This window comes from Carassius auratus, chromosome 31 (assembly GCF_003368295.1).
Source record: "Carassius auratus strain Wakin chromosome 31, ASM336829v1, whole genome shotgun sequence".
Classification (NCBI taxonomy): domain Eukaryota; kingdom Metazoa; phylum Chordata; class Actinopteri; order Cypriniformes; family Cyprinidae; genus Carassius; species Carassius auratus.
Window position 1 is genome coordinate 21,488,486 of NC_039273.1, and position 13,284 is coordinate 21,501,769.

The 13,284-nt window shown below is 35.9% G+C and overlaps 1 protein-coding gene across 6 annotated transcripts in view; it reads left to right on the forward strand.

The window, feature by feature from the left end:
* LOC113050819 (PTB domain-containing engulfment adapter protein 1) overlaps positions 1 to 13,144 on the forward strand; it is a 41,848-nt gene extending 28,704 nt beyond the window's left edge. For 2 of the 6 annotated variants that reach the window (XM_026214165.1, XM_026214169.1), the window contains 10 exons: positions 3,733 to 3,794; positions 4,331 to 4,402; positions 5,415 to 5,513; positions 7,105 to 7,242; positions 7,334 to 7,450; positions 8,608 to 8,694; positions 8,855 to 9,127; positions 9,488 to 9,623; positions 9,986 to 10,080; positions 12,523 to 13,144. In XM_026214165.1, coding sequence (XP_026069950.1) covers positions 3,733 to 3,794; positions 4,331 to 4,402; positions 5,415 to 5,513; positions 7,105 to 7,242; positions 7,334 to 7,450; positions 8,608 to 8,694; positions 8,855 to 9,127; positions 9,488 to 9,623; positions 9,986 to 10,080; positions 12,523 to 12,594 — 1,151 coding nt within the window. In that variant the 3' untranslated portion in view covers positions 12,595 to 13,144. The other 4 variants (XM_026214166.1, XM_026214168.1, XM_026214171.1 and 1 more) reach the window with 4 other exon arrangements.
* The last annotated feature ends 140 nt before the right edge of the window (positions 13,145 to 13,284 follow it).

Here is a 13,284-nt window from a genome sequence, read left to right on the forward strand (position 1 = left end):
CATCTGGGCAGCGTTATGCAATCTTCCCACATACTGTAGTAACATAGTGATGTGGGGGCGTGTTAGAACAAGCCGTTTTAGGGGGGTGTGCACGAGTCTTAACTTTTTTATAAAGCATATCTCTTTGGATTTGAGACTTAAGTCTTTGAAACTACAGATCTTCTTTATGCACCAAGAGCTTGTAACACTACAAAAAGAAAGAAAAAAATGTAATCACATCATATAACCACTTTAAGAATAAATAAATAATGAGGATACATAACGCATAGGCATAGCACAGTCCTTCAATAAATGCACAACTAAACAGATGTGTTTTAAGTCTAGACTTAAATGTGGCTACTGTTTTAAAATACCTGATCTCTTCTGGAAGGTGATTCTACCGTGGGTAGCATAAAAGCCAAAAGCAGACACCCTTTGTTTTGAGTGAACCCTTGGTATTTCTAATTTTCTTTATCCTAATGATCTGAGTAGTGTGTTACATTTATATTCAGTGAGCATATCTGCAATGCGTTGAGGTCCTGGAAGCCAGTGTAAGGACCTGAGGACTGGTGTGATATGCTCAGATTTTCTGTTTCTAGTCAGAATCCTGGCAGCAGTGTTCTGGATGAGCTGCAGCTGTCTAATGGTCTTCTTGTGAAGGCCGGTGAGGAGCCCATTACAATAGTCCACCCTGCTGGCAATAATGGCATGAACAAGTCAACAAGTCTTAACTGGAAACAAAAAAAAAAAAAATTTAAATTAAAGTTTTTCAGATGATAGTATGCTGATTTAGATACTGCTTTGACATGACTACTGAAACTAAGGTCTGTCTCCAGAATCAATCCAAGATTCTTTGTTGCTTTGGCAGAGGGAGTCAGTGGGGCTGTAGTCATTAGGCAATAAGGTTAGGTGAATCTGGGTTTCATCTGCATAGCTGTGAAAGGGAATTCGGTTTCTTCTCAGTATTTAACTTAGCGGGAACATGTGCAGGTTGAACAAGTGAAGCACTCAGCATGTCATGGATGTCATGGATGTCCACTTAGACTTATGCTATCCAAGACTCACATAATAACCCCTCCACTCTAAGCATGACCAGAACCATTTGAGGACCATCCCAGAAAGCTCAACCCAGTTTTCCAGTCTCTCTAGAAGTATGCTATGATCGACAGTGTCAAATGCACTGAGATCTAGTACCAACACCGATATTTTGCCAGAATCAGTATTTAAGCAAATCTAATTTATTAGCGCTGTCTCTGTGCTGTGATGTGGCCATATACCATTGTAAAACCAGATTGATTCTCAACAGCAGCAAAAAGAGTGTGTGTTGTTGAAGTTGCTTTTTATAAGATTTGAGAAGAATTACTACAGAAATAAGTGAGTGTATTACCACTCTAACCAAAAATTATCTGACATTTTGATGGCATTGACCCTCAAATATCATGATTCCCTTTAGTTAAATTTATTTTAGATATGTACAGTATACAAATCCATTGAAATTATGAAGGGGGAAAAAACATCTTTAAAACATTATCTGGAAAATATTTACTACCTCTTTAAAAAAAATTTATCCATCGGTAGAATACAATAATTTGTGATTTATCATAGGGGAGTAATTGAATTGAATTCAATTCAAGTTTATTTGTATAGTGCTTTTAATGATACCACTTATTGCAAAGAAACTTTACAGAAAATATAGTTTCTACAATATTTAGTAGTAGCATATCAGTGGTGACTGTCAGTTTATGTGCATATGGCAGAAATGTATGAAAAAAAAAATTAAAGGGTCAAATGATGCTGCTAAAAAGAACATTATTTGGTGTAATGCAATGTGTTTATGCAATTTGAGGTTCAAAAAACATTATTGTTTCTCTCTATGCCCTGCCTTCTGAAACGCGTCGATTTGTATGAGGCTCATTGGTCTGAAAAGTGAGGTGTGCTCTGGTTGGCCAGCTATCCAGTGCATTGTGATTGGCATAATGCATCAAGCGTGTGACAGAAACTCAGAAGTGATGACCAGGAGACGTTGGGATATCTTTCATACAGATGTTACTCTTTATTGAGGACTCACTGCGCATCGCTTCAGTCATCCAAGTCTAACTAGTCACTGATACATTGTAGTTTATATACACTTCAAGAGGTGGAGACAATTTACACAAAGCATGCAAATGGAATCAGGAAAATGCCAGACACTGGCATTTTCCCAGCCTCGATCTCATCAGCATAACAGTGTCATTCAAATGTATAGGTGCTAATTCAATCCGTCTTAAAAAAGCCAAATGGCAGGGAAGAGCACAAAGACAAAAGTTATTATCTCAGCCACCTGGGCTTCCTGATTTGATCTTTTTTATTACTTCAAAATGTAAAAACACAAGTAATTTGTGGATTAGTGCATACTGGAGACACAAACAGTTTCAAACGATTCAGTTCGATTTGGTGAACTGGTTCAACCGGTTCACTAAGAAGATCCAGTTAAATAGAAAGATTTGTTCGCGATCCGGACATCAGACGAGACCAAACCAATAAAACCCATTACAAACAAGGCATTTATTGCATCCAGTTGAGACATAATTAGTGATTATAATGACTTATACTGTCTTTTTACACATTGCATTGTGTATTGCGCTGTGTAAACATAAAACCATGTCTGCATTTGTGATCTGAGACATAACAAAAAAGCCTACTCTACACTGCTCAAAACTCGTGTTTAAATCATTATTGGCAAATTATTTAACAGACTGCAAGTTTTAACTTTAATTTATCACTATATAATAATTAGGAGAATGTAACAATTTACTACACAATTTTTTGTAACCTTTTCTGTGGACCCCCTAGTGTGCCCTTGCAGCCGCCGGGGGTCCCTGAACTCTCTGAACAGTTTAAAAACTCCTTGTCTAATTAAACAAGAAGCGTATGGACCTCTACATTAAACACATCAACCACAATAACAGTGACAACCACAAGAACACATTTAATTAAAAGATGAGGTCTGATTAATCACCACATGAAAAGTAATTGAAAGTGACAACAAATGCAACAACAGCAGCATAAATAAAATCAAGAGTAATCAGCTTAATTTATTCATTCCGTGCATTGCTGTGATCTCAAGTACTGCATCACAGTGTATTATCCTCACATTACACACCTTTCAGCCTAGAAAGAAGAACATAGAAAAGCTTTCTTTGTGTTTGAATCTTTGGTGTGCTTACTGTTTAATGTTTAAAGCATTTAAATTGGGGGAGGAAAAGATCTATGTTGATGTTGAGATTTTTTAAAGGGTCTCTGGTGCAAATATGCAATGTCGGCTTTGCAGAACCAATAATCAACTTTGAAGGTTCCAGTGATTGTAATTCCTGTGTAACTAGAGTTCATTTATGGTGCCTCCATGGTGTATTAAAAAGTTTGGGATAACCACAAAAAACAAATGTATAAATGAAACGTCAAATGACTAAGGCCATCTTTGGACAGCAATGCAGCACAGAAATGATACACTGACACTGACTTTGTAATCACATGGAGCAGCATAAACTTAAATGCATGTAAACGATAAATGATCAACTGATAAATAATGTAAATAAGTACTATTAAATACTATTTTTATAATACAAAGCCGGCATTAAATTGTGACAGGTTCAGGCATATTTTAAGTAAGATATCATTTTAATTTAGAAATATTTTAAACGTAGATTTATTCATTGTTTGATTGATGTCTTCTGCCATTATACCTAAATTCTTTTTCTCTCTTTTTTGATCCAGATAAACCCAGCATGCACACACCTGAAGCCTTGGTGAGAAGTCATGTTGTGTATAATGCAAAGGTAGAGTTTGAGACATATTTATTATTTGTGTCTACACAGTGGGGGGACATACAGTATACACACACTTAGGCACCCTGTGGGCCATCCTAAACAGCAAATGCACACTGTGTACCACTGTATACACTATGTTTTTGTTGTACTTTGGGATATGAGATGTGTGTGCGTTAAATGTGTGAAAGATGCTTCACTGAAGCTGTTGCTATGATGGATGTAGTGATGATTACAGTTGTACTAAATACACTTGAATGTGTGTGTGTGTGTGTGTGTGTGTGTGTGTGTGTGTGTGTGTGTGTGTGTGTGTGTGTGTGTGTGTGTGCGCGTGTGTGTGTGTGTGTGTGTGTGTGTGTGTGAGTGTGGGGTGTTATAAGAGCACCCAGAACTCCTCTTCTCTGACCTTCATCAGTTTTTATTTCCAGTAACCAGAACAAAATGATGCACACCTATGCTAATCCGCCCTGTCACCAGTACATACGAAATACATTATATTGATATATAACTAATGTTTTAAGGTTTGTGTCTACTGTGTGTTCATGTAGTTCTTGGGAATCACAGAAGTGGAGCAGCCCAAAGGGACAGACATGGTCCGTGTGGCTGTCAGGAAGCTGAAGGTTGTGTGTGCACAGCACTCCACTATTCTGAACATTTATGGGATATAAAACGTACTCACGGTTCTTCTCGCCTGTTTATGGGGCAGTAACGGCTGTGATAATTAAATGCAAATATACAGACATTTTAAAAGGCCAAGTTCACTTCCAAAGTTCATATAACAGGCTCAAGCTGCATTTCAAGTTTATGTGAGTGCCAGGTAACACAAAACAAAAGCTGGTAGGTAAAACACTAATTTATATAATTATTAATCGGATAAAAAATAATGAAATGATTAAGAATTGAATAGTGATTATAATTATAATAAATAAATCTAATTATAATAAATTAATCTGTTCTATATTGATATATTTTACATCATCATTTGTCTTCAATCATCATTAATAATGTTGCTGATATTCATATTCTAAATACTACATTAACCTTTTAAGATTTGCTGTACTTTAAAAAAAATCACGTAGACCTACACTAAATGAAGGACCTGAGAAATATGCAGGGCCAAGAATATCATAGAGAGGTTTAAGTGGGTCTTTTCAGCTGATGAACCACCTAGCAATGCCTTAGTTAATTCATAGAAAAACCCTCGCAACCCTAAAACTGGCAAACTCCCTCACATTTCCTTTAGAAAACATAAATATCTTTTGGAAACATCTGTGTTTTTATTTAATAACTGAACCAAACAGTCAATACACAGGACTCTGCTTATGACTAAAACTGTTTATGAGTCTGAAATAAAGCTGTGACTCGTTCACGGTGGGATTTTTAGGGGACAGATTAAGGGCACAAATAAAAATGTCATTTTCCTGGCCGACGTTTCTTTCGCCCAATTTATGTCCAGCTTTGGACTTTCTGCAGGTCAGTGCATTGCTCTAGAGACGTGTTTGAGCAGCTCATTTCACCTGAAGCTCTACTGCTCTCCAGCAGATTTTAAAAAATGGTGAACACCTCCAGCTCTGACTGCTTTTGCATTGATAGCATGTATTTGCACATGTTGAATCATTTTTGCTTCCTTAGTTTCAAAGGCACATCAAGAAGTCAGAGGGGCAAAAAACTCCTAAAGTGGAGCTTCAGATCTCTATATATGGTGTGAAGATAATGGATCTTAAAACCAAGGTAGGTTTTCTTAAATATGAAAATCTAATAAACCATACTAACTAATAGGCAATCTAATAAGACCATATTGTTGATGTGATTCCATGCATGGCAAACTCTATTTTAGACTTGAACAGTCACAGTAATTTATGCATTCCAATGAACTACCCCACCACCATCCCTTACACCTGCTCTGACAGAACAATGAAATGCAATTTAGCAGAAAATTACATGTGCTATCTTATCTTTCAAACATTTCAAACTGTTTAATTTCATGCCAATTAAGTGCCGTTAGCACAACTGGCAGAATTATTTCTTTTCAGTGCTAAAATAAAGTAACGTGTTAGAAAAATAACGAATGCCCATTTTCCATTTCAAAAGCAAAGGTGGCAGGTTGTTTAATAGCAGAATCTTCTCGGATGAGAAATAGTATCTGTTGTCATGTGTAACATGAGATATTGTTGTAGATAGAGTCACAGTATCTGGTCATGGGAAATCAGTAATAACCAAGGATAATAATCACGATCGCTTCTGGGCATTTAATGCTCAGCGGGGAAAGACTTACAGTTTGTGAATTTGCAATGTTTTTGAAGTTTTATTGCAGTATCCCTCATTAGACTTAAATGAGTTTCAGTATCAGTATTCAGAATATACAGTATCAATCATCATGTACAACTCAGTAATGAATTTAGAATTCATTGGTCACTAAATAACAAACTTTATTGTCATGAAATATAATTTATAGATGAGGGATCACACTTGCATCCAAGTGGAAATAAAAAAATAAATAAAAATATTCATCCTTAGGTCATTCAAAATGTGGGTGAGTTTGTTTCTTCATTGGAACAGATTTGGAGTAATTTAGCATAAGATGACTTGCTTACTAATGAATCCTCTTCAGTGAATGGGTACCGTCAGAATGAGAGTCCAAACAGCTGATAAAAACAATGCAATAATCCACAAGTGATCCACACAACTCAAAAATCTTATGAAGTGAATTATTGGGATGTTTTTATCAGCTGTTTGGACTCTAATTCTGACGGCACCCATTCACTGTGGAAGATCCATTGGTGAGCAAATCACGTGATGGTTAATTTCTCCAAATCTGTTATGATGAAAAAACAAACTCATCTACATCTTGGATATCATGTGGGTGAGTATATTTTCAGCAAATTTCAATTTTGGGGTAAACCTTTCCTTTAAAACCTTTCCTTTTTTAGATTTTAATAAATGAATTTGTCAGCGAGAATTATTGTGTCCTCACATTTCTATGTAATTAGTTCATAACAATTCTCGCTCCTCAAACCATCCTACCAATTTTTTAAACAATATAAATAATGCCTTGTATGCATGTAAAGGCTCGTGTCAAAAATTGTATACATTTTTTCCTGTTAATTTTGGAGAATCTTCCGAAAAAAGTTAATAAACATAATTGTTGAAACAAATGAGAACACAGTTAATTCTCCCGAGCCACAAAGAGCCTTAAAAATATAAACCTCTGAGCAATACAATTTTCCTCCGGGCTGTTTTCGATTTGTTGCTTTTTGCTTCAAAATAGGTCAGTCATACCAGTGAGCTTTTCATCTTAGTTCAGCTCTCCTTCCTGTTCCAGGAGATGCAGCATAACTGCCAACTTCACAGAATGTCCTTCTGTGCAGACGACAAAACAGATAAAAGGATCTTCACCTTTATCTGCACAGAACCCGAGACGAAGAAACACCTGTGTTACGTCTTTGACAGTGAAAAATGTGTAAGTAAATAAGCTTGTAATATCTAACAAAAGTTACACAGACAGAAACCTGGTTTGCTTAATGATTGCAATGTGTGCAAATCTCACCCAGGCGGAGGAGATCACTCTTGCTATTGGACAAGCCTTTGATCTCGCCTACAAGAAGTTCCTAGAGTCTGGTGGAAAAGATGTAGAGACGAGAAAACAGATTGGAAACCTTCAGAAACGAGTAAGATTATGTTCTTGGGATATTGCTCACACGTTTCGAGATGTAGATATATACATTCCCAGAATACATTCTCACTTAAACACACTCATACCTGAAGGATGCTGTCTCTGGTAACCAAGTACACTTCATTAGAGGCAATGTTTTTTATGATTTTGTCTTTTTTATGTAATTCTGATTTATGATTAAAAACAAAAATGCTCCTCGGGTACCGCAACATAAATGACTGCCCACTGCTCCGGGTGTGTGTTGACAGTGTGTGTGTGTGTGTTCACTTTGGATGGGTTATATGCAAAGTTATTTAAAAAGTGGCAAAGTAAATGATGAAAGCATAGTTTTCCAAGACTGTTTTAATATCATCTTCAGGTTAAAAGCTGTTCGTTTTTATAAAAATTGACGCCTGAGACATAAAAATGCCTGAAGTTATAGAAACACGCATCAGTTTGAGAGTTGATTCTTGATACATGTCAACAAACAACAATTTGGAGGAAAGCTTGCGGCTGCTTTTGAATTATTTGTATTAAACGGAGAAAAAAATAGTAGAAAATATGGATGTGACAGTGCTTGGGGAGATGTGGGGAGCAAACTTTTTTGTAAACTGGTGCACACAAGGGTTTAGAAAGGCGGAAGAAACTTATTATTTGAGTTGTTGTCAATAAATAATTTTCATCAAACAAGATTCAATAGTTCATACTCCAAACGTTGATAATGTCTGTGAATCCACAAGGCATTAGTGAATGCTGAAAATATAAAAAGCGGAGCTTACATGTGCAACAGGCCCATATCAACAATTATAACTTTTTTTTAAGGATAAATATTCTACAAACTTTGCTTTGCCTAGCTTTTAATCTTTTTGACAGCTGTGCAGAAGAATCAGATATTTAGTCCTCCCCCCATTCTGATTCCAGTGTAAATACATTTATTGTATGCAGCATTACAATGTCTGCATAAATGCTCCTTTTCATAATTTATACTGTATGGCACTGAAAATGCAGCTTCCTTTGAAATGTAAATAGGAGTATAGAATTTCACTGGCTCATAATCCTGTGAGCAGGCTGCAGGGGCGTCCTGTATCCCAAAGACTTATGCAAAATGTTTCCAATGTGATTGACAAATGAAAATGTGAATCTTTTTGTGCAATGTGCTTATGTTAATGGAAGATTCAGGATCTGGAGATGGAGAACTCAAAACTGAAGAAGAAGCTTAAGGAACTGGAGGATCAGCTGCTGGATTCTCGCTGTTCTCCAGTACGTTCAGTAGGAAATGAGACTTGCTTATCATTCCAGTCAAATGCTGCTGTTTTCTGCCAAACTCAATGATTCTGCTCTCTTTCAGTTCATCAAAATGTGTTTGTTTTTCTCTTTTATCTACCCCGCCATTTGTTGTCCCCCTTTTTCTCCATTCCAGTCTATCTTTGTCTCTCTCTCCCCAACCCCCAGTGTCCTTTTTCAGCACCAGCATGTTAATGTTTCTAATGAGCCGTGCATTTTGCAGAAGCCGCCTGCCTTGTCCTGGTGTGGTGATGATGTCACATCACTGTCCAGCCTAGAGATCTCCTCTGTCACTCTAACGCCTGCCAGCTCACCCGATTCCAGCCAATCAGCAAGCTTGCTCACCCCGCCACCTGCTAAGCCCACCCACTCAAAGCTCACAAGTGGTTGCATCATGCCACGACCTCGTGTAAATGTCCCGTACATAAAAAAACAGCACAGAGCACTTTGCATGTGATTAAATTACAGTGTTTCATACGTAAAGGGATAGTTCACTCAAAATAATGGGAATTCTGTTGTCATTAACTCTGACCCTGATGTGTTTGCAAACATGTATGAGTTTGCATAAAGGTGAAGGGTAGCTAGAGAAGTCTCCACACTTTTTGAGAACCACTGCTTCGACCTTGTTCTTACTAAAGGAAAAAATAAATGGAAAAAGCATTGATAAAATGAATACATTTAAATGAATTTACATTTCAGTGCTTATCATACAGTTGAACTGGTTTTGATGCATGTAACACTCAAATTACTCTGATATCCATGTTATTAGGCTGGAAGCATACAAGCTAGAGTGCCCTCTACTGACATATTTGATATGGTTCCATTCACCCCCGACTCTCCAATAACAAGACGGCTGAACTGTAACAGCATCTCATCTCCGTACCTGCCTCCAAAAAAAGACAGAGGTGGGGGCTCATTATTTTTGCTGTCTCACTTGGATGAATGTGTTACATTTTCAATGACCTCAAGGCTAAATCCATAATTGCTAATGTAATATACTTCTCCATAAAAGTGTCTATTTGAGTTGGAAACAAATGAAGCCAGAGTATAGATGTTGAACGGAGACATTTGTTAGTATATGGGGTTGTGAATTTCACTGATAGATTGTTGTTGTTTTGTATGTATACATTTATTATATATTCATTCATATTTGTATATATAAATATAATTTTCGCAAGTGGTGATCCATGAGCTATTGCACATTAAGTACAATTTTAAAATCTTCTAAATGACACATTATTTACTAGTTTGTCTGATTGTGCTGTAGATATAGACCTGTTTGGAATAGAACCATTTGATCCGTTCATTTGTGGACCTGCTGTCTTCACCCCAGACATCCAGTCCAAACTGGATGAGATGCAGGTGAGCATGTTTTTTTTTTTATCTTTCATTTAGTGATGCAACAATATTTAAATTCCATTCAATATGATAATTAGTTTCATGTTATGACAGATAATGGAGAAATGGCTGATAATGAAAAAAAAAAATAGATAATTATAATCGATATGGTAATAATATATTATGCATCCCTATTTTTATTCTGTTAAAGCTTTTTCTATTTTTAAAGGACCATGCAAGTAATAAACATTATAGGATTAATTTAGTCTTTTGACACAATGTGCAATTTGTATACATTGGTTATAGAAAAGAATCGCAATATATGCTAATGTATGATATTTTTATATGCTAAAAATGTTGGTGTAAATAATTTTGACCCTGATGCTCACATACTTTGAAGTAGGATTATGACAGAATTCTTGATATAGGAAAGAGAAATGTGTCATAAACAAATAAACACCAGAAGCAGCCGACATGACTGGCAGACAATTTTATTAGATCAAAGGATGTAGTATTTGGCTGGCAGCTTTCACCCCACTGTATTAGACTGTTTTCAATTCTGATTACAATAATCCAGAGGATTATGAAAGTTTCAGTTTCTGAGCGAATCGTACCTGTTATGAGATTATTGGACTCTATAAGTGTCATTTATTGTTCTGTGTGCGGAAACCCTGTAATCCTGAATAATTCAATTATCTTCATCTCTTCTTTTACCTTGAATGCCACCCCCAACATCTCAGCGGCAGAGATGGTTTGTTCTTTAGTGACTGATCCTCAGTGTTTCCTATAATGTTTTGATATGATTTATGCTTTGATTTACAAGCATGACTTGTGTCATCTATATTTTGTTTTTTATTGTATGTCTTAATATATTAAGCCAATTAATTTTTTTTATTTTTTTTACATGTTCTGCACCCTTCTTTGTGAGAAAGTATAATGATCAGAGTCAAAGGGCTTAAAGAACTATGTCAGTGAGATCTGCAGTTTCTTTGCGGTGCTGGTTAATGTATGCATGCAGTCTCAGTGTTTTTTCAGACTAAAAACATGTTTTACGCACACATTCATCTGCAAGTAGTTTCAGCCCTAAGCTTATTTATGCATTGTGCATGCAGAAAAAAAATAGAACATTAAAATGCACTATCCAGTTAAAATAAGCACTCATACCCCCGGTTCCACAGACAAGGCTTAAAGGTGCTGTAGGGAACTTTTGTAAAAAAATGTTTTTTACATATTTATTAAACCTGTCATCATGTCCTGACAGTAGAATATGAGACAGATAATCTGTGAAAAAATCAAGCTCCTCTGGCTCCTCCCAGTGGTCCTATTGCCATTTGCAGAAACTCCATCGCTCCCGGTAAAAAATAACCAATCAGAGCTGCGGTCTGTAACTTTGTTTGTGTTCAAAATGTAGAAAAATGTTTATAATAAGCGAGTACACCATGAATCCATTTTCCAAACCATGTTTTTGGCTTGCCCTGAATCACTAGGGTGCACCTATAATAAGTGTTTATATTCGGACTATTTTAGATTGCTTCGGGGGTACCGCGGCGGAGTAACCCAGTACCTTTGTGATTCTTCATAGACATAAACAGAGAGAACTAGTTCCGGCTATGATGTTCTTCCGCAAGACGCAAGCAGTTCTGTTTATTAACCGCTAGAGCGTCAAAAATTCCCTACGGCAGCTTTAAGCTAGTCCCAGACTAAAATGCATGTTTGAGCTATCTCAACTAAAAAAAGTGTCAATGTTCTGTGTCAAGATGCACACCTGTAATGTTTTCTTCTAAGGCATTTTTGTAATAGTTGCTCAAATATCTCAATTTAACTAAGGTCTAGTCCTGGCTTAAGATAAACCCTCTTTGTGAAACCGGGCCATAGAGACTCATTCTTATTGGCTGCATGTATTGCGAATGTTACACTGCAGTGATGATGTACAACAGACATTACTTTGGTTTTTTACATTTTAAAGAAAATCTTAAAAGGTGCTGTATGTAAGTTTTTGACTGTACTAAAGCATAAAAATACCATAATATGTTTGAAGATATTTAAGAAATGTGCTAAATTAACATATTTGTTTATCTGAATAACAATGCTACAGGGAGTTCTTCTCCTTTTATAATGTGTGTTCAAGGCCAGAATGTCAGTATCTGTTTTGGTTTGTGAAGCCCGCCCACTGCCAGTTTAACCAATTGTATTTCATTCATCGTCAAGTTCACCCGTTTCTGTTGGTTTCATCAATCTGGCAACCTGTGTGTGACTACTAGTTCAACCAGTCGTTCAAGGTCAATCCTACATACAGCACCTTTAAATGTAAATAAATGGCTGATCTAATATGCATTTTGATAATGTTAATTCTAATGTGAATAATTTAAGTTATTATACAGTGTTATCTAAAGCTCTATTTAGCTATGTCATTGACCTCAATGTGTGTTTTATATTGAGCTCACTGTTTCATTTTATCTTGTATAGGAGGGGTTCCAAATGGGACTGACTCTAGAGGGGACGGTGTTTTCCCTGGATCAGGTGGATAGCCAATGCTGATTTTGAAAATACATTTTTGTAAATGCTGTGATTCTTGATCACAAATCTTTTAAAGTATATTGCATATTAAATATTTGATTTTGAATTTAGTTTGAAAGAAATGTTGCAGGAGCCTCAAAAAAGTCTGTAGAGGTCATTTCTATTTTTATAAGAAAAAATTAGCATTTAAGATTGTACATACAGTTTATGATTTGTGTTCTGACCAAATTTAGATTAAAATTTTAAATTCAAAGACGCATTCATTCATGGCCAAAAGTTGTTTAGAATCTTTTATACCAAATGATGAAAGAAGGTAAAAAAAAATTGTTGCTCATGTTGTAATGGTGCAATCATAACCTGTAATGGAACTTTTTTATTTCAAGGTTATAGATTTATTAGTCTTGAAATATAAAAAAAAATGATGGGTCTTTGATATGTTCAGCAAGATCATTGCTGAGGTTTATATTTCCTGATGTTCAGATCCTTTTTACTTCCGTTGATGACTGTTTTAATATTTGTTAAATGCGTTTAACTTGCTCTTTGGTGGTGAATAAATGAAAACTGAAAACTATATTAGCCTTTTGTTTTGTTTTTAGCAAACGCAAACAGTAACTCTGTCTCTAACAATAGAAAAGTGTTCTTGTTTTATTTATTTATTAAAAAAATCAGTGGCGGTCTGTTGTAAAGGAATTCAAATGTTTAATTTGGTAT